General features: G+C 42.9%; 1 protein-coding gene across 1 annotated transcript; it reads right to left on the bottom strand.

Annotated features, from left to right (window-relative positions):
• Positions 1 to 1423: 1423 nt before the first annotated feature.
• Positions 1424 to 17004, bottom strand: LOC136161844 (zinc finger protein 418-like). Its single transcript, XM_065926963.1, has 3 exons — positions 16573 to 17004; positions 15132 to 15258; positions 1424 to 6264 (listed from the first exon to the last, which is right to left on the bottom strand). Exons 1-3 carry the CDS (start codon positions 16615 to 16617, stop codon positions 3941 to 3943), a joined length of 2496 nt encoding a protein of 831 aa, XP_065783035.1. The 5' UTR covers positions 16618 to 17004; the 3' UTR covers positions 1424 to 3940.
• Positions 17005 to 19482: the final 2478 nt, after the last annotated feature.

Raw genomic sequence — 19482 nt, 5'->3', positions numbered from 1 at the left:
AGGTTCAGAACACATGCAGAGTGCAGGAAGAAGGCTGGTGTGTAGCAATGGTCTTCTCAACCTGCCCCAACAGGCAGCGGGTCCACGAATGGAGCAGAGGCAAGCTGCTACCCAGTGAGACCAGGAGTACAAAGATCTCCATTATCACTTTCTGCCAGGTCCTCTGGGCTGTCTCTGCTCTTCAAGCTGAAGGTTACAAACACCTGAGAAAGTTAAACCTCCTACCTGGTTGTTAGATGGTATCAGAGGCTATCTGTCACTCAGCCGCTGAGAGTGGAGAGACCCAGCTCAGAATCACTGATTCTCGAAGGTTGTAGCTCTCTGCTGTGCTCAAATGGAAGATGTGGCCTTGGGATATAATCAGTTGCAGCTGAGAGAAAAGCCTCCAGTGGAGGAAGCTAATGGCGGTAACAGATAAGGGTATTCCAGTGAGAACTACAAGGGCAGATGGTACATGGGTAAATGGCTGTGTTGATGATTCCAACAAAGCTAAAGGCAGCTGGGACTCCTTGGAATTCTCTGTGTGTCTGCCTCAGGCTGAAGGCTTTGTGTACCGAGGTAAATAGATTAAACATCTCAAGTTTTGGAACTAGACTGAGGGGTATGAATCCCTCTTGACTCAGGCACTTCTCCATTGTGTGATCTTGGGGAACCCACTTCATCACTTTGACCCTGGGTTCTGCCAGTAGTAAAACAAAAGTTCCTACTTTCTCAGTTGTGAGAATTAAAGAGAATATGTTTATAAAGCAAACCCTGGGATCTTGGCACTCAGTGTGACACTCAAGTACTCAGTGTTTTGTTACTTTTATTGATTCTCACAGGGACCAAGGTAAGCACCTTCATCACCTCCAAGTCATTCAGCAAATAGGCTCAGGAAGCTCTAGTGAGGTGCCTAGAGATTCCCAGGAGGTGAACCCATACTGAGATACCAGCCCTCTGCAGCCTCTGCCTCCTTCAGGTGAGTGTGTCAGTGGCTTATCAGAAGCCCCATTTCTTTCTCAAATGCACTCAGCACCAGTGGGGCTCAGGGACTTTAGGGGAAATGAGGAGTGCCTGGCAAGGCTGGCGGGGAGGCCCAGTAAGGTTGTGGGTACAGTACGGGGCAGCAGATGGGTGCTCCAGCTCAACCTCCCACAGTTCATGGGTAGAGCCACATCTTATACCTGTTTTACAAGGGGAAACTGAGGCCCAGAGGTGGGGAATCATTTGCCTGTGAGTCATAATGATGTTGTGTGATCAGGATTCAAACCCTGGCTGCTTGAGCCAGCGCTTGGGGAGTCTGATTACTGCCCTATTTCCAGCCCAGCTGGGCTCTGAGATTCTTCATTCTGATGCCATCTTGTCCCCCTTCCTCCAGAGTTCTGCTCCAACCCAAATCCCATGATGATAGATCAGGAAACCGGGCAAACACTATTAAGCAAGGGTTTCTGGTTTTATTAAATGCTTGGACTTTAGAAAGTGATGGAGAGTACATTAGTAACACAGATTAAAAGTGAATGATATATGTGTCCATTAGAGTGCACATAGCATAAAAAAAAACCTGAAAAAATTAGAACACATTATTCTGTTATTAAAATACTCCATAAATTAAAAAGTCACAAAATGAGTGAAATTCCAGTATGACTTGGCTGTTTCACTGCTCTTTTGTAATAGGAAGAAAATAGTCAAAACTCAAGAGATTAGGTGGCAAATATGAACATTTCACTAAAGATATAGAGATAGCAAATACATATCTGAAAAATGATCACGAATCCTTAGGGAAATGCAAATAAAACAACAGTGAGATAGTATGACAAACTTATCAAAAGGGTTAAAATTAAGAATAACTGATCAGAAGGAAAATAAAAATCAAAAAAATAAAGATAAGCATATTCCTAATAAAAACACTAATATCCTGGAAGGTTATCCTCTACCCCATTTGTGTAGAAAGATATATATATATATACACACAATAGATTAAAGTGACAGCTTCCTTAAAGAAAAAAAGATTGACCAAACAAAGTATTCACTAGGATACAGGAGGAAATGGACCTCTCAAACACTGCTGATAAGAATGAAAAAAAAAAAAAAATTCCCAGGCAGTCCAGTGGTTAGGACTCCAGGTGTTCACTGCTTAGGGCCCAGGTTCAATCCCTGATTGGGATATTAAAATCCCACAAGCCATACAGTGTGACCAAAAAAAGAAGAAAAGGTATTAGTTCAGATCATAATTTGATAATGTGTTTAAGTTAACACCCACCTATCTTATGATCCACACTTTGCACTCTGAGTTATTGAAATAAAGATAAATGAAACATATATCCACATAAAGAATTATACACAAATATTTTACCAGCTTTCTTTTTCAATAGTCAAAAATTAGAAAAACTCCAAATGTTCATAAACAAATGAATGGATAATAGTGGTATATTCAAAAGCAAGAATATTTCTTAGAAAAAAAAAGTATGAGTTGCTCATACATTATTGATGACTCTTCAAGGATTTATGCAACTTAAATAAAAGCAGAAGAGTAAATACTTTGATTCCTATCATATGAATTCTAGAAAATGCAAAGAGATCTATTATAATGAAAAATAAATCAATGGTTACATGGAGGGCTGTGAAGGGCAAAGAAAGAGTATAAAAGGTCATGAGATAAATATACAGTAACATACAGTCATTACCATGACTATGATGATGGTTTTACTTCCATACATATGTCAGAACTCATCAAATAGCTTTTGAAATGGTTCACGATTGAAAAAAACCCAACAACAAAAACCAAACTTCTATGTCCAACTTTCTGCAAAGGAGATTTGGCAATCCTATATTCATTCCACTTTCTCAGGCCCTTTGTGGATCAGTTTTACCTCAAAGACAACAAATAGAATGAGCAATGAATGACCTTCCACCTGAGTCAACAGGAATGTGACCTGGATCACAGATACATTTGTGGACGAGATTCTCCTTTTCTTCTATCTTTACTCTTTTTTTTTACCTGCCTTGCTCTTGGTAGGACCTGGGGAAGAAATTCCCCTCAGCACTGCTGGCATTCCCTGTGAACAAGGGAAAATATTTATGCTGCTCCCAGAAGCAGCTGTCACAGCTGACCCCTCCTCAGGGTGATCTAAGTTTCCTGAAACTCATCATAGCATCCAGGCCTGAAATGAGGACAAGAAAGCCCTGCAGTCTTTCACAGGAGGCCATGGGCAGAAATGCAAATTTGGCAAAAACTAGTAAGCTAACTTCTGCCTCTGTATTGTCTCCTCTGAAGCACAGAAAGTTTGATACCCCCATGAAAGTTGCACACCTCTTCATGCTTGTAGAGCCCAATTCTGTTTATAAAACACATGACATGGTAAATGGAACGTCCAAGATTAAGGAGGATTTAAACAGTAACATCTTTGTTACTGTACAAACCAAAGCAATGGTCAGGTAGATCTGCCAGCAATGGCTGGCAATTCTTAACTGGTGACTTGGAAGCTAGAAAAATTAATCACTAGTATCTTCAGACCAACATGTCCCTGAAAATGGTGGTCCTCCTCTGCAAGCTGCCAGATGAACTCTTGATGTTCTCTGGGCTGATACTGCATCAGGCCCAGGCACAAGCTGCTCAGAAAGGGAATGAAGACATCCCAAGGGTTTAGGTTAATCCTAATTTCCTCCAACAAATGAGAGAACAGAGTACACTTCCCTGAGCATGCTGGGGTAGTGACTGATGCATACTGTGGAGACCTGCCAGATTAGAGGTGAAATGAATATGGTGATGGAAACTGGAAGTGATGTAAATCTATCAAGAGCAGATTAGTGTGCAACACAGTTACACGTGCTTCCCACACGACTGAAATTATGATGAAGAATCTCTTTACTCTTGGTGTTTGGATTTATGAGGCAATTAGTGTCTCACAGTTTGGTCCAGTGTCATTACACTGAAGAAGGACACTATACATTTCTTATACATCTAAGGCCTTTTTCCAGTGTGAATTCTCTGATGCTGAGAGAGGTTAGATTTTCGGCTAAAAGACTTCCCACATTTGAGGCAGTCATACGGCTTTTCTCCTGTGTGAACTCTCTGATGATAATGAAGGGTGGAACGAGAGGTGAAAGACTTCCCACATTCACTGCATTCATAAGGCCTTTCTCCTGTGTGAACTCTCCGGTGAATAATGAGGTGAATTCTTTGGGTGAAGGATTTCCCACAATCACTACATTCATGAGGCCTTTCTCCTGTGTGAACTCTCCGATGTCGAACGAGTATTGAGCTATTGGTAAAAGATTTCCCACAGTCACTGCACTTATAAGGCCGTTCTCCAGTGTGAACTCTCTGATGGTAGCCAAGGGCAGAGACAGAAGTAAATGACTTCTCACATTCATTACACTCATAAGGTCTTTCTCCAGTGTGAACTCTCCGGTGTTTAGAGAGGTATGAATTCTGGCTAAAGGATCTCCCACAATCTGTACATTCATAAGGCTTTTCTCCAGTGTGAACCCTCTGGTGTTGATTCAACTGGGAACTATCTCTAAAAGATTTCCCACATTCACTGCAGTCAAAAGGCCTTTCTCCTGTGTGAACTCTCTGATGACAACGGAGGGCAGAGTTAGAGGTAAAAGACTTCTCACATTCGCTGCACTCATAAGGCCTTTCTCCAATGTGAATTTTCTGATGATAACGAAGGGCAGAGCCAGAGGTAAAAGATTTTCCACATTCGCTGCACTCGTAAGGCCTTTCTCCTGTGTGAACTCTCTGGTGTATGTTGAGATGATTTCTTTGGGTAAAGGATTTTCCACACTCATTGCACTCATAAGGCCTTTCTCCTGTGTGAACTCTACGGTGTCGGATGAGTATTGGTCCATTGGTAAAGGATTTCCCACAGTCACTGCACTCATAAGGTTTTTCTCCTGTGTGAACTCTCTGATGATAACAGAGGGCAGAACCAGAGGTAAAAGATTTTCCACATTCATTACATTCAAAAGGCCTTTCTCCAGTGTGAACTCTCTGGTGTTGAGATAGGTAAGATTTATGGCTAAAGGATTTCCCACATTCACTGCACTCATAAGGCCTTTCTCCTGTGTGAATTCTTCGGTGTATAATGAGGTGATTTATTTGGGTAAAAGACTTTCCACAATCAGTACACTCATATGGCCTTTCTCCTGTGTGAATTCTCTGATGGTAACGCAGGCCAGAGCTAGAGGTAAAAGACTTCCCACATTCCCCGCATTTATGAGCCTTTTCTCCAGTGTGAACTCTCTGATGATAATGGAGGGCAGAGCTAGCAGTAAAAGATTTCCCACAGTCATTGCACTCATAAGGCCTTTCGCCTGTATGAACCCTCCAGTGTTCAATTACATCAGATTTTCGTTTAAAGGACTTCCTACACTCAGTGCACTCATAACTGATTTCTCCAGTGTGAACTGTCCGTTGCTGAATAAAGATGGAGCTGTGGCCAGAAGACTGTGCGCAATGATAGCACACATGGCAATTTTCTCCAGTGTTACTCCTCTGAGGATAAATGAGGACAAATTCTTGGCTAAAGGATTTCCCGCATTTGCTGCACTTGTACTGCCTTGCCCCAGTATGAATCCTTCGATGTTGAATGAGGGCTGAGCTTCCTCTAAAAGATTTTCCACAGTCACCACACTCATAAAGCCTGTCACCAGTGTGAGCTTTCTGGTGCACAATAAATGAGGATTTATACTTGAATTTTTTCCCACATTTACTGCACACAAAACGCTGTCTTTCAGGGTAGGCACTCTGGTCCTGAACAAGTGTGTGTTTGGGGCTGAAGGCTTTCTTGCATTCTCCCTTGGTACAGTGACTTTTTTTGCTTTGTAAAGTTTCCATGCAGTGGGTGACCGTATTTGGCTTCTCCCCAGTGTGACTGGCCTGTTGCTTCAGATGTTCTGAGGTGGTTTGGAAGTCATCCCCAACTTCCTTGCTGCTTAATGGCTCCCTTGACACATGGAAATTAGAGCTCTTCACAAATGATGGCCTGTCCACACTGATTATGGGTGGTTTTTCTTGCTTGTGCTGCTCCCGGTGCTGCTGAGGGTCTGTACTGAAAGAAAATCCTTTGGCACATGCCCTACACTTCAATAATTTCTTGCTGTGTTGTGTTCCCTGCTGCTCAGCCAAATGGAAAATGCCTCTCAAGACTGGACCACACACTTCACAGGGGTGAGTCTTCTGAGAAGATGAAGGTTCCTTGGAAGTCCTTGCCTGTGACACTGCCACAGAAACACTCTGTTCAAAGGAAGTCTGAACTTTCTCCTCTCCACTCCAGAAGCCTGAATGGAAAGAAATGCTGATGAGGTACACATTCACTTTATTGGAAGGGGCAACTCTCTGCACAAACATGCAAATGAAACAAAAAAAGATCTTGCATGTGGCAATGAAGATCCCATGAGCCACAATTAAGACCCAGCGTATGGAGCTTCCCTGGTGGCTCACTGGTAAAGAATCCACCTGCCATTACAGGAGACACAAGTTTGATCCCTGGTCTGGGAAGATCCCACATGCTGTAGAGGAACTAAGCCCATGTGTGCCACAGCTACTAAGCCTGTGCTCTAGAGTCCAGGAGCTGCAACTGGTGAACCCATGTGCCACAACCACTGAAGCCCATGCACCTAGAACTCATACTCTGCAACGAGAAGCCTTTGCACTGCAATGAGAGCAGCCCCCACTCACCAGAACTAGAGAAAAAGCCCACACGGCAACAGAGATCCACCATACCAAAAATAGATAGAAAAACAAATTTTTTTCAAAAGCAGGGGTTAAAAAACACAAGCAGGGTAATTATACTATGTCAGATGAGATACTCTTTAAGTAAATAATTGTCACGAGACAAAGGAGGTCATTACATAATGATAAAGCAATCAATTCATCAAGAGGATAAAAATTACAAATACATATGTACCCAATATTGGAGCACCTAAATATATAAAGCAAATTTTAACAAATCTGAAGGTAGAAATAGATAGCTGCAATAATATTAAGGGTTCAATATCCCACTCTGCATAAGAAAGCGCTGGACTTGAACTGCACCTAAGACCAACCGTTTGGTCTAATAGACATGTACAAAAGATGCTATCCAATTATAGCAGAATACACATTCTTCTCAAGTGCATGTATCATTCTCTAGGAGACATCACATGTTGGGTCACAAAACAAATACTAAAAAATTTACAAAGATGAAAATCGTATCAAGTATCTTTTCAAACTACAATGGTATGAAACTGGAAATCATTAACAGGAAGAAACCTGGAATATTCACAAATATTGGAATTTAAATGACACTCCTGAATGACCTACAGGTTAAATAAGAAGTTTAAAAAAAAATATTTAGACAAATGAAAATGAAAACAACACACCAAAATTTGTGGGATGCAGCAAAAGCAACTGTAAGAGGATAGTTTAGAGCAATACATGCCTACATTAAGAATAAAAGAACGACCTCAAATAAACAGTGTATGCTTATACCTCAAGATATGAAAAAAAGAACTAAGATTAATATTATCAGAAATAAGCAAATAACAAAGATCAGAGCAGAAAAGTGAAACAGAGACTAGGAAAATGATAGAAAACATCAATGAAACTAAGAGGGCTTTTTTTTTCTGGCCACAGCGTGTGGCTTAAAGAATCTTAGTTCCCTGACCAAGGATCAAACCTGGGCCTCCTGGAGTGAAAGTACGGAGTCCTAACCACTGGACCACCAGGGAATTCCCAAGAGTCAGTTTCTTAGAAGATACAAGGCCTTTAGTTAGATTGACAAGCCTTTAGTTAGATGATGAAAAGAAAAGAGTGACGACTCAAACTCAGAAATAAAAGAGGAGACATCACAACTGATACTGCAGGAATACAATCTATCAGAAGAAATTACAATGAACAATTTGTTCTAATTTTGAACAAATTAGATAACCTCAAGAAATGAATAACATACCTATAAACATAAAACCAACCAAAACTAAATCATGAAGAAATAGAAAATCTGAACAGATCTATAAGGAGGTAAGGAGATGGTAAGGAGATGTAATCACTAATAAAAAAATCCCCAACAAAGAAAAGCCCAGGACTAGACAGAATCACTGGGAAATGTACTTAATGTTTATAGACTTAACATTAATCCTTCTCAAAGTCTTCCAAAAACTTGAAGCAGGAACACTTCCAAGTTCATTTTATGAGAACAGCATTACTCTGATATCAAAGCTATTTAAGCATAACACAAGAGAAGAAAATTATAGGACAATACCCCTGATAAACATAGATACAAAACTCTTCAACAAAACACTTACAAATCAAATCTAACAGCACATTAAAAGAATCATACATCACAATCAAGGAGGATTTATCCTGGGGATGCTAACAAGGTTAAACATCATGTGTAACATCAAAAAATGTGACAAACACATTATCACAATGGAAGATAAAACCCATAATCATATCTATACATGCTGAAAAAGCATTTGATAAAATTCAATATCTTTTCAAGATTAAAAACTCTCAACAAGTTAGATATAGGAGGAACGCACCACACATCTGATACGGCTACAACTGACATCACATTCCGGGCTTCCCAGGTGGCCCAGTGGTAAAGAATACACCTGCCAAGCTGGAAACAGTTTTGATCCCTAAGTCAGGAAGATCCCCTGGAGAAGGAAATGGCAACCCATTTCAGTCTTCTTGCCTGGGAAATCTCATAGACAGAGGAGCCTGGCGGGCTACAGTCCATGGGGTCACAAAAGAGTCGGACACAAATCAATGACTAAACAACAACAACATTATATTCAACACTCAAAGCTAAAAAGGTTTTCCTCTAACATCAGGAACAAGACGAGGATGCCTTCTGCTTTTATTCAACACAGTACAGGAAGCCCTACCCAGAGTAAGTAGGGAAGAAAAAGAAAGAAAAGGCATTCAAACCAGAATTGCTGTCATTGTTCAGTTGCTAAGTCACATCCAACTCTGTGCCACCCCTGGGACTTCAACACACCAGGCTTCGCCATCCTTCACTATCTCCCCAAATTTGCTCAGTCATGTTCAAAAAGTTGGTTATGACATCCAACAAGCTCATCCTCTGTTGCCCTGTTCTCCTCTTGCCCTCAATCTTCCCCAGCAGCAGGGTCTTTTCCAATGAGTTGGTTCTTTGCACCAGGTAGCCTAAGTACCAGAGCTTCAGCTTCAGCATCAGTCTTTCACTGAACATTCAGGGTTGATTTCCTTTAGGACTGACTAGTTTGATTTCCCTGCAATCCAACTGACTCTCAAGAGTCTTCTCCAGCACCACAATTTGCAAGCATCAATTCTTCAGTGCTCAGCCTTCTTTATGGTCCAACTCTTACATCTATACATGACTACTGGAAAAACCATAGCTTAGACTATATGGACCTTTGTCAGCAAAGTGATGTCTCTACTTTTTAATATGCTGTCTAGCTTTGTCATAAAGCTCTTCTTCCAAGAAGCAAGTGTCTTTTAATTTCATGGCTGCAGTCACCATTTGCAATGATTTTGGAGCTCAAGAAAATAAAGTCTGTCACTGTTTTCATTGTTTTCCTGTCTATTTGCCATGAAGTGATGGGACCAGATGCCATGATCTTAGTTTTCTGATTGCTGAGTTTTAAGCCAGCTTTTTCATTGTCCTCTTTCACCTTCACAAAGAGGTTCCTCTTCACTTTCTGCCCTTAGGGTGGTATTATCTGCATATCTGATGTTGCTGATATTTCTGCTGGTAATCCTGAGTCCAGTTAGTGATTCATCCAGCCTGGAATTTTGCATTAGGTACTCTGCATGTATGTTAAATAAATAGAGTGACAGTATACAGCCTCATCATACTCCTTTCCCAATTTTGAACCAGTCTATTGTTGCATGTCTGGTTCTAACTGTTGCTTTTTGACCTGCATACAGGTTTCTCAGGAGATAGGTAAGGTGATCTGGTACTGCCATCTCTTTAAGAATTTTCCAGACTTTGTTGTGATTCACATAGTCAAAGGCTTTGGCATAGTCAATGAATCAGAAGTAGATGTTTTTCTGGAATTCCCTTGCTTTCTCTATGATCCAATGAATGCTGGCAAGCTGACCTCTGGTTCCTCTGCCTTTTGTAAATCCAACTTGTACATCTGTAAGTTCTCAGTTCACATACTGTTGAAGACTAGCTTGAAGGATTTTGACCATTACCTTGCTAGCGTGTGAAATAAGCACAGTTGTACAGTAGTTTGAACATTCTCTGGCATTGTCCTTCTTTAGGATAGGAATGAAAACTGACCATTGCCAGTCCTAGGGCCATTGCTGAGCTTTCCAGATTTGCTGGCATATTAAGTCCAGCACTTTAACAGAAAGAATAGAAGAAGCAAAACTGTTTGTAGGTAGCATAGTCTTATAAGTAGAAACCCCAAAATTCTACCCTACTAAATGAATTCAGTAAAGCTGCAGGAAAAAAAAAACTCCAATATACAAATTTGTTTCAGTTGCATTTATATACACTAGTAAAAACTGTCTGAAAGAAAATTAAGAAAATAACCTTATTTTAAATAGAATAAAAAACAAAATATTCAGGAATAAATTTAACCTAGGAGTTGAGAAATTTATATTCTGAAAATTATACAACAATGATGAAAGAAAGTGGAGAAGACATAAATAAATGAAAAGATATCCAGTGTTCTAGGATTTCAAGAATTAATATTGTTAATTTTACCAAGAGCAATTTACAGATAGAAAACAATCCATATCAAAATTCCAGAGACATTTCCCACAGAAATAAACAATCCTCAAGTTCATAAAAAATTCCAAATAGCAAAAGCAATCTTGGCAAAGAAGGACAAAGCGAGAGGTATCATACTGCCTGATTTCAATGTATTACAAAGCTATAGTAACCGACACATTATGGTACTGGCATTAAAAAAGACACATAGATCAATGGAATTGAATAGTGAGCCCCAACTCTAATGGCAGAAAGTGAAGAGGAGCTAAAGAGCCTTTTGATGAGGGTCAAAGAGGAAAGTGAAAAGTTAGCTTAAAACTCAACATTCAAAAAACTAAGATCATAGCATTTGGTCTCATCACTTTGTGGTAAATCAAAGGCAAAAAAGTGGAAGTGGTGACAGATTTTATTTTCTTAGGCTCCAAAATCACTGCAGATTGTGACTGCAGCCATGAAATTAAAAGACACTTATTCCCTGAATGGAAAATTATAACAAACCTAGATAGCATATTAATTAAAAAGCAGAGATATCACTTTGCCAACAAAGGTCTGTATTGTCAAAGCTACATTTTTTTTCCAGTAGTCATGTATGGATGTGAGAGTTGGACCATAAAGAAGGCTGTGTGCCAAAGAATTGATGCTTTGGAACTGTGATGCTGCAGAAGACTTTTGAGAGTCAGAGGGACTGCAAGGAGAGGAAACTGGTCAATCCTAAAGGAAATCAACCCTGAGTATTCATTGGGAGGACCAATGTCGAAGCCCCAATACTCTGGTCACCTGATTCAAAGAGCTGACTCATTGGAAAACACTCTGATGTTGGGAAAGACTGAAGGCAGGAGGAGAAGGAGGCATCAGAGGAGGAGACGGTTGGGTGGTATCACCAACTCAATGGACATGAGTTTGAGCAAACTCCTGGAGACAGTGGAGGACAGAGGAGCCTGGTGTGCTACAGTCCACTGGGTCGCAAAGTCAGACACAACTTAGTAACTGAACAACAACAATACAAGATCAAGCCAGGCATAACATTCCCTAAGCCAAAGCCTAAGGGAGTCAAGCCCTAACCCTCTCCAATTCTGTGATGACTGAGAGAAGTGAGAAGCTGCAAAAAAAAAATTTGATGATAGCACAGATTAGTTCACGAGGTTCAAGGAAAGGGACTGTCTCCATAACACAGAAGCAAAAGGTGAAGCAGCAAATGCTGATGCAGAAGCTACACCAAAGTTATCCAAAAGATCTAGCTAAGCTAATTAATAAACATTACCACACTAAACAACAGATTTTTAACACAGATGAAATAGTCTTATGTTGGAAAAAGATATCATCTAGGACTTTCACAGTGAGAGAGAAGTCAATGCCTGGCTTCAAAGGACAAGCTAAACTCTCTCGTTAGGGGCTAATGCAGCCAGTGACTAGATGTTGAAGCCAATGCTCCTTTATCACTCTGAAAATCTTGGGCCCTTAAACATTATGCTAGATTTACTCTTCATATACTCTATAAACAGGACAACAAAGCCTGGATGACAGCGCATATATTTATAACATGGTTTACTGAATAATTTAAGACTACTGTTGAGACCTACTGCTCTGAAAAAAAGATTGTTTTCAAAATATTACTGTTCACTGAAAATGTACCCAGTTGCCCAAGAGCTCTGATGGAGATGTATATTAATAGTTTTCATGCCTAGTATGACAACATCCATTCTGTGGCCCATGGATCAAGTAGACTAGACTGCCAACCTTAAGAAATACATTTCATAAGGCTATAGACACCATAGATAGTAATTCCTCTAACTGTTGTTGTTGTTTAGTCTCTAAGTCACGTCTGACTCTTTTGTGACCCCCGTGGACTGTAGCCTACCAGGCTCCTCTATCCATGGGATTCCCAGGCAGGAATACTAGAGTGGGTTGCCATTTCCTTTTCCAGAGGATCTTTCTGACCCAGGGATCAAACCCATGTCTCCTGCATTGGCACTTGGATTCTTTACCACTGAGCATTTGGGAAGGCCTGATTCCTCTAATATATCCAGGTCAAGTAAATTGAAAACCTTCTGGAAAGGATTCATCATTCTAGATGCCATTAAGAATATTTATGAATCATGGGAAAAGATCAAAATATCAACACTAACAGAATCTGGAGAAAAGCTGATTGAAGAACACTCTCATGTGACTTTGAGGGGTTCAAGACCTCAGTGAAGGAAGTAACTGTAGATGTGGTGGAAAATGCAAGAGAACTAGAATAAGAATGGAGCTAGAAGAGAACTGAATTGCTGCAATCTCAGAATAAAACTTTAACAGATGAGAAAAGAAAGCATCTTCTTGAGACAGAATATACTGGTGAAAATGCTGTTTAGAATGTTGGAATGATAACAAAGGATTCAGAATATTACATAAACTTAGTTGATAAAGCAGCAATAGGGTTTGAGAAGATTGATTCCAACCTTGAAACAATTTCTACTGTGTGTAAAATGCTATCAAACAGCATTCCATACTACAGAGAAATCATTTATGAAGGGAAGAGTCCATCCATGCAAGAAATTTCATTGTCTTATTTAAAAAAATTGCCATAGCCACCCCAACCTTCAGCAACCTGATTAATCAGCACCTTGATCAGCCAAAATTAAGGGAAGAGCAAAAAGATACAGCTCAAATGACAGTTAACATTTTTCAAGCAATGAAGACTTCTTTTTAACTAAAGTATATTTGTTGTCATTTTATATATAATGCTATTGCACACTTAGGCTACTGCACAGCATGAACATAACACTTACATTCACTGGGAAACAAAACTTTGTCACTTGCTTTAGGGTCATGCTCACTTTTTATTGTGGTGGTCTGGAACCAAACCTGCAATGTCTGTGAGGTATGCCTTGCCTCTATCTGTATATGAATAAATGGACAGTCTGGTATTTATATGCAATGGAGTATCACTCAGTCATAAAAAAGGAAAGCATGCATTGATGAACCTGGAAGGCTTAACACAAAGTAAAATAAGTCAGAAAAAAACAAATACTGTATGACTGAATGAATGAAAGTTGCTCAGTCATGTCTGATTCTTTGTGACCCCACGGACCACAGCCCACCAGACTCCTTTGTCCATGGAATTCTCCAGGCAAGAATATTGGAGTGGGTAGCCATTTCCTTCTCAAGGGGATCTTTCCAACCCAGGAATCAAACCCAGGTCTCCTGGATTGCAGAAAGATTCTTTACCATCTAAGCCACCAGGGAAGCCCAAATACTGTATGGTATCACTTATATATGAAATCTTGAAAAAGAGAGTTGAAACCAGAGAAACAAAGAATGGGGGCTCAGGTCTACAGAAAATGGTGGTTGGTTATAAGGTGAATAAGCTCTGGGGATCTAATACAGCATGGAGCCTACAGTTAATAATGCTGTATTGTACACTTCAAATGTGCTAAGAGAGTAGATCTTAAGTGTTCTCACACATATGAAAAAGGTAAATATATCAGGTAATGGATATGTTAATTTATTATAGTCCTCATTTCATAATATGTGTGTGTATAAATAAAATCATAGCATTCTTTTCTTTATATAAAATTCATAGCATATACATTCTTTTTTTAAATTTTTTGGCTGTCTTCAAAGGTCACACCACCTGTCATGAATGAGAAAGATGAAATCATAAGCATTCTCTGAGAACCCACAATTCATCTCACATCTTCACATCTATTCCAGTCATCCTCCCCCAGAGTTCACCACCTCAAGGTTTGTGGGATCTCAGTTCCCCAACCAAGAATTGAACCCAGGCCATAGCAATGAGAGAACTAATCCTAATCACAGGACCATCAGGGAACTCTCTCTACACTTTAAATGTATACGGTATTATTAATTATAACTCAATAAGAGAAAAGGAAAAGAAGAGATCTAAACACTACAGACAGAACCATAATGGATATCCTTGAAAAACAGCCCATGATCCAGGTTATGACCATGACAATGCCTTCAACTCTTGGCATACAGAGACATGAGGACACCTGAGATAATAAAACGGAACAAAACCAGGGACACAGAAGTGCCATGGATCTGGATACACCACCTGGTCAGGGAAAAGGGAAGGAAGATCCAATCCATTAGCCTCACTGCAAGATTGCTGACTTCAAATACATCCGTATTAGGGTTGAATACAGAAATCCCTATGCTTATTCAATTATTAGTATTGAAACTATATCAGCATCTCATTTAATCCTTACAATGACCCTGTAAAGGAAAACAGTAATATTATTTTATTCTTTTTGGAAATAATAATAATAATTGGGGCTACAAGGCGAGACAACGGCAGTGCAAACAACCCTGCCCTATCTATCAAAACAACCAGCCAGAAAGCTGAGGAAACAAACAGTGCCCAAGGTGCATGTGTTTGAACAGGGCACCCCTTGAGGAAAGGAGGGTGAGGCAGGATATAGAGCCTAGCCCAGGTCAGTCTGGGGTGGGTGACAGTCTTACCCAATGAGAATATAAGTGCATAGTTCTCCAGCATCACATCATGGTACAGGCGTCTCTGAGCCGCATCAAGGAGCTTCCATTCCTTCCAACTAAAGGACAGGGCAACATCCTCAAAGGTCACACCACCCTGTCATGAATGAGATAGATGAAACCATAAACATTCTCTCTCTGAAAACCCACAATTCATCTCACACATCTATTCCAGTCATCCTCCCCCAGAGTTCATCACCTCAGGCTATGGTGCCAATGATGCCTGATCTCTCTTCACTGTCCCGTTAATCATTGTTGAGCCTTCAGCCACAAAAGACGGTGCTCAGGAGGAATAAACTCCACCTAAACTCTGGACCTGGCTTACAGGGCCCCATCCCTCCCACCAGGTAATTCCCCTGAGAACTCCCACATTGTGCCTCCAAGACACAGCCAAACATGGTCTCATCGCTACCCTTAAGTCACCAGCACCAGGGCCTGTGGGCCCTCAATTCGTACTTCCTCTTGATGTGCACATTAGCTGACCAAACCTCCTTCACATCTTCAGACCCCACAGTTGTACTCCCACAGCTCTCCCACCACCCTGCCGCACATCACAGGCATCTTTGTGGACTCACCTATATACCTGGAACATGACATTTAGAGAGTGCTTAACAAAATCAAACTGATCTAGTATTATCCCAGATCTCTGAGGGATCCCATACCCAGGAGAAGTCCTGAATGCTGTTTTGAAGCACTGCCTACTTTCCCTCTGAACTTTCAGTATTAGCCACCCAGAACCAGTGAGGGGCTGGGACATCCTCTCCTGCTTTAGGTAGGTTCCTTATGTGCCTTTTCAACCTTCAGAACCTGGGGGGAAAGGAAGGCAACCATGGCTGGGCTCAATGCGTATCACCTCGCCTGTATCCCCACCTGGCACTGGAACCTCGTGAAGTCAACCTGACTAACCTCTGCGCTTCAGTCCTCAGTGCTGCCTCTTATCAGATCCTGAGCCCTTAGACAAGAATCAACTTCCTGTGCCTTTCTCTGTCACCCCATTCCAGTATGTTCCTTCTCAGAGCAGGTTTTTGAAAACTTTTAAAGCCCTGACAGTGTTCCTTGTCCGTTCAGAACTCTCCATGGTTTCCAAGTCGCTCAGAATAAAGGAACAACCTCTCCCTCTGCCAGGCCAGGCCTGGTATCACCTCACACTCTTGTTTACTGCACATACAAGATGGACCCAGGCTTCCCCATCCTCCTGCCTCAGTACGACCTCCAAGCCTCTGCGCCTGGGGGTCCCTCCGCCTGTCACCCTCTTCCGCGAGCCATCAGACTGTCAGACACAGGACCCCACCCACGACCGCCCCACCGTCCTAGATCCCGCGGCCGCGGGCACTTGAGCAGGAGCATCGCGCTCGGAGCTTCAGTGTCTGGCGGGGTGCGGGCGGTGCAGGCCCGGAGACCGAGCGTTTACCTGAGGCGGGTCCCTCAGCGCCGCCGCCACCGCCGCCGCCGCCATCTGACTGCGGCCGGAGCGGGTCCGGAAGCGGCCTGAGAACTCGGGCACTGCAGGGCCTCTACTGGGCCCAGCGCGGGTCTCCCCGGGCGGCGTCGCCGTGTCAGATCTGCCTCTGTGCAGCGGGGACAGGCTCTCCTCTCGGCCCCTCCTGGTGCGGTCACCCAGATCGCGACACAACGGTCTGCAGCCGGAAAGGACCCAGCGGGCGCGAAAAAATCACTGCCACGACGAGGGCGCCGGAAGTCCCTCCCCAGAGCGGTGCGACGGCGCGGGAGGCCCTCGCCCTGATTGGCCGCTGCCGTCTAACTGAAGCTTCTCGGCCTGCGCGCTCCCGGGTGCCTGCGCTCCAGCGGCGCGGCGAGCGGAGTTATTGTTCACCTGAGCGCTGGCTTTGCAACCCCCGGGGGGACCGTGGCGTCCACTCCCAGGTGGCACGGTGGTAGGCAATCGGCCAAGCAGTGCGGCTTTGCTCCCTGGGTCGGGAAGGCCCCCTGGAGACGGAACTGGCAACCCACTCCAGTCATTCTTGCCTGGGAAATCCCAGGGACAGAGGGGCCTGGGGCGACTACCGTCCGAGGAGTCGCGAAAAGTGGAGGCGACTGAGCGCGCGCCTAAGCTGGAAGGACTGAGGAACGCTGGACGGTGGTTCTTATCCCTCAGAGGAGGGGGAGGCTCTGTTTGTTGGCGCAGAGACATCATTTCAGACTCCATGAAACTCAGCCAGCTCCTATGTGTGCGCTCATTCGCTTCAGTGTCCGCCTCTCTGCGACCCCGTGGACTGTGACCCGCCAGGCTCCTCTGTCCATGGGATTCTCCAGGCAGGAATACTGGACTGGGTAGCCATGCCCTTCTCCAGGGGATCTTCCTGATCCAGGGACTGAACCCTTGTTTCTTGCATTGGCAGGTGGGTTCTTTACCACTAGCGCCACCACTTGGGAAGCACCAATATACAATATGATTTATCCTAGATAATCCAATCACTTAGTCCCTAGTTGGCTCCAGAGGCCAAATGACTCAGAGGCGTAGTCCTGCCTTTTCACTTCAGAGGCAGAACCCCAGCTTGTGCGTGTTGCTACCAGGTGCATCACAGTTACGGACACGGGTTTCTCTGACGCGGAAGGACAGAAGGACAGGGAAGCCTGTCATGCTGCAGCCGTGGAGCTGCAGAGTTGGACACGACTGAGGGGCTGAACCAACCACCACCGGAGGCATGAGTGGCGGATGGTGGGGTGCTACTGGGTAGGTTGGAGAGCCTGTGGATCCCCATGAACTGCTCTGCCTCCCTCAGAAGCCTCCAGGGACAGACCTGCCAGGAACTCTGGGCAGGGCCTAGCCTTTGGTGATTTTAGAGGGAGCTTTCCACAATGGGCAGACACATGCTAGGTGTCTCCTGCGGTTCCTGTACCATCCCAGCCTCCCTGACTGACATTTTGGGTCTGGCAGTCTCTGCTGTGCTCCTCCATTACCACTGCACCTGTACTCCTCGTCTGAGATACAACCTTAGATCACAGGTGTCCCCGCAGACTTGACACGTGGCCCTCTTAAGGTATAGAGCAAAGAGTGCATGCGCTGTACATTCCCACCGCAGTTCTTATGAGACACTGCCCCAACCAGAAGTGAGTAGTGGCCCTGAAGTCCAAGTGTCTGAAAAAGCAGCCAAACATGGTGAGATCCACAGAAGGCAAAAGCAGTTGCAAATAGTCAACAGTTACAGAAAGGGAGAGATTAAAAAAGAGTTTTGGAGAGTTTGCAAAGTAACCAGTGAGTCAGACAGGGCAACTCAGAATAGCATGACCACTCAGATACCCTGATGCTGAAAAGGTGAGGCCAGTGAGGGTTTCCAGGGATGCCCCAGTGTGTTCAGGGACATGCCTCCCCTCTGTCAGTAAGTTATGTCTTTGAGGCCTCCGAGCCTCCAGTCAGGTCACGGTGCCCCGAGCTGTTGCCTGACTGGCCTTGTCAAGTCTCCTCCTGCACATGTGTAGTTTTCTACCAAAAGCTTGGGGGAACCTGGGGAGAATTTTTCAGCTCCACAAGGACCTCCCTGGCCGTTCAGGGGCTTCACACTTCCAGGACAGTTAGGCCCTGCTCTATAGCACAAGGAACTCTGCTCAATGTCATGTGGCAGCCTGGATGGCAGGAGAGTTTGGGGGAGCATGGATACATGTATACCACATGGCTGAGTCCCTTCACTGTTCACATGAAACTATCACAACATCGTTAATCAGCCATACTCTACTACAAAACAGAAAGTTCAAAAAAATCCCACAGGCCACATGGCACAGCCAAACACAAACACACATACACACAAAGAAATTTTCAGCTCCTTCTCTGACCACATTCCAAATTAGTGGTGATTGGGAAACACTATAAAGTAAGACTACATTTATTGTATTGTTGAATACCTGGATTTAAGTAATGGAGGTCATGTTTATAATGCAGACTGATCTTAAATATGTGTGGGATATGGTCATGACATTGTGTATAACTCAGTAAATTTGAGGAAAAACAAGGAAATATCCTACCTGTATTAAAAACAATGATTCCATATGGCAAATGTTACTCATTTAAGAAAGAGTAAAATTCCTCATGTCTTTGCTGTTTCGGTGTCTTGTTTATAAATGAATCAGGAAACTGTCATAATGCATATTTAAAAAGTAGCAAATAAGAAGTGAAACAGCATAGAAACAGATATACAGGTGGCAAAGACCTGCAAAGTGCTCAAAACCACATATCATTAAAAAATGCAATTAAAATCACACTGAGATAGCACTCTGTATGTGTGCATGCTCAGTCACTCAGTCATTTCCAACTCTTTGTGACCACTGGACTGCAGCCTACCAATCTCCATTGTCCATGGGATTC

This window comes from Muntiacus reevesi, chromosome 2 (genome assembly GCF_963930625.1).
Source record: "Muntiacus reevesi chromosome 2, mMunRee1.1, whole genome shotgun sequence".
Taxonomy (NCBI): domain Eukaryota; kingdom Metazoa; phylum Chordata; class Mammalia; order Artiodactyla; family Cervidae; genus Muntiacus; species Muntiacus reevesi.
Note: the sequence above shows the minus strand (reverse complement) of the source record. Positions and strands in the feature narration are given on the sequence as shown.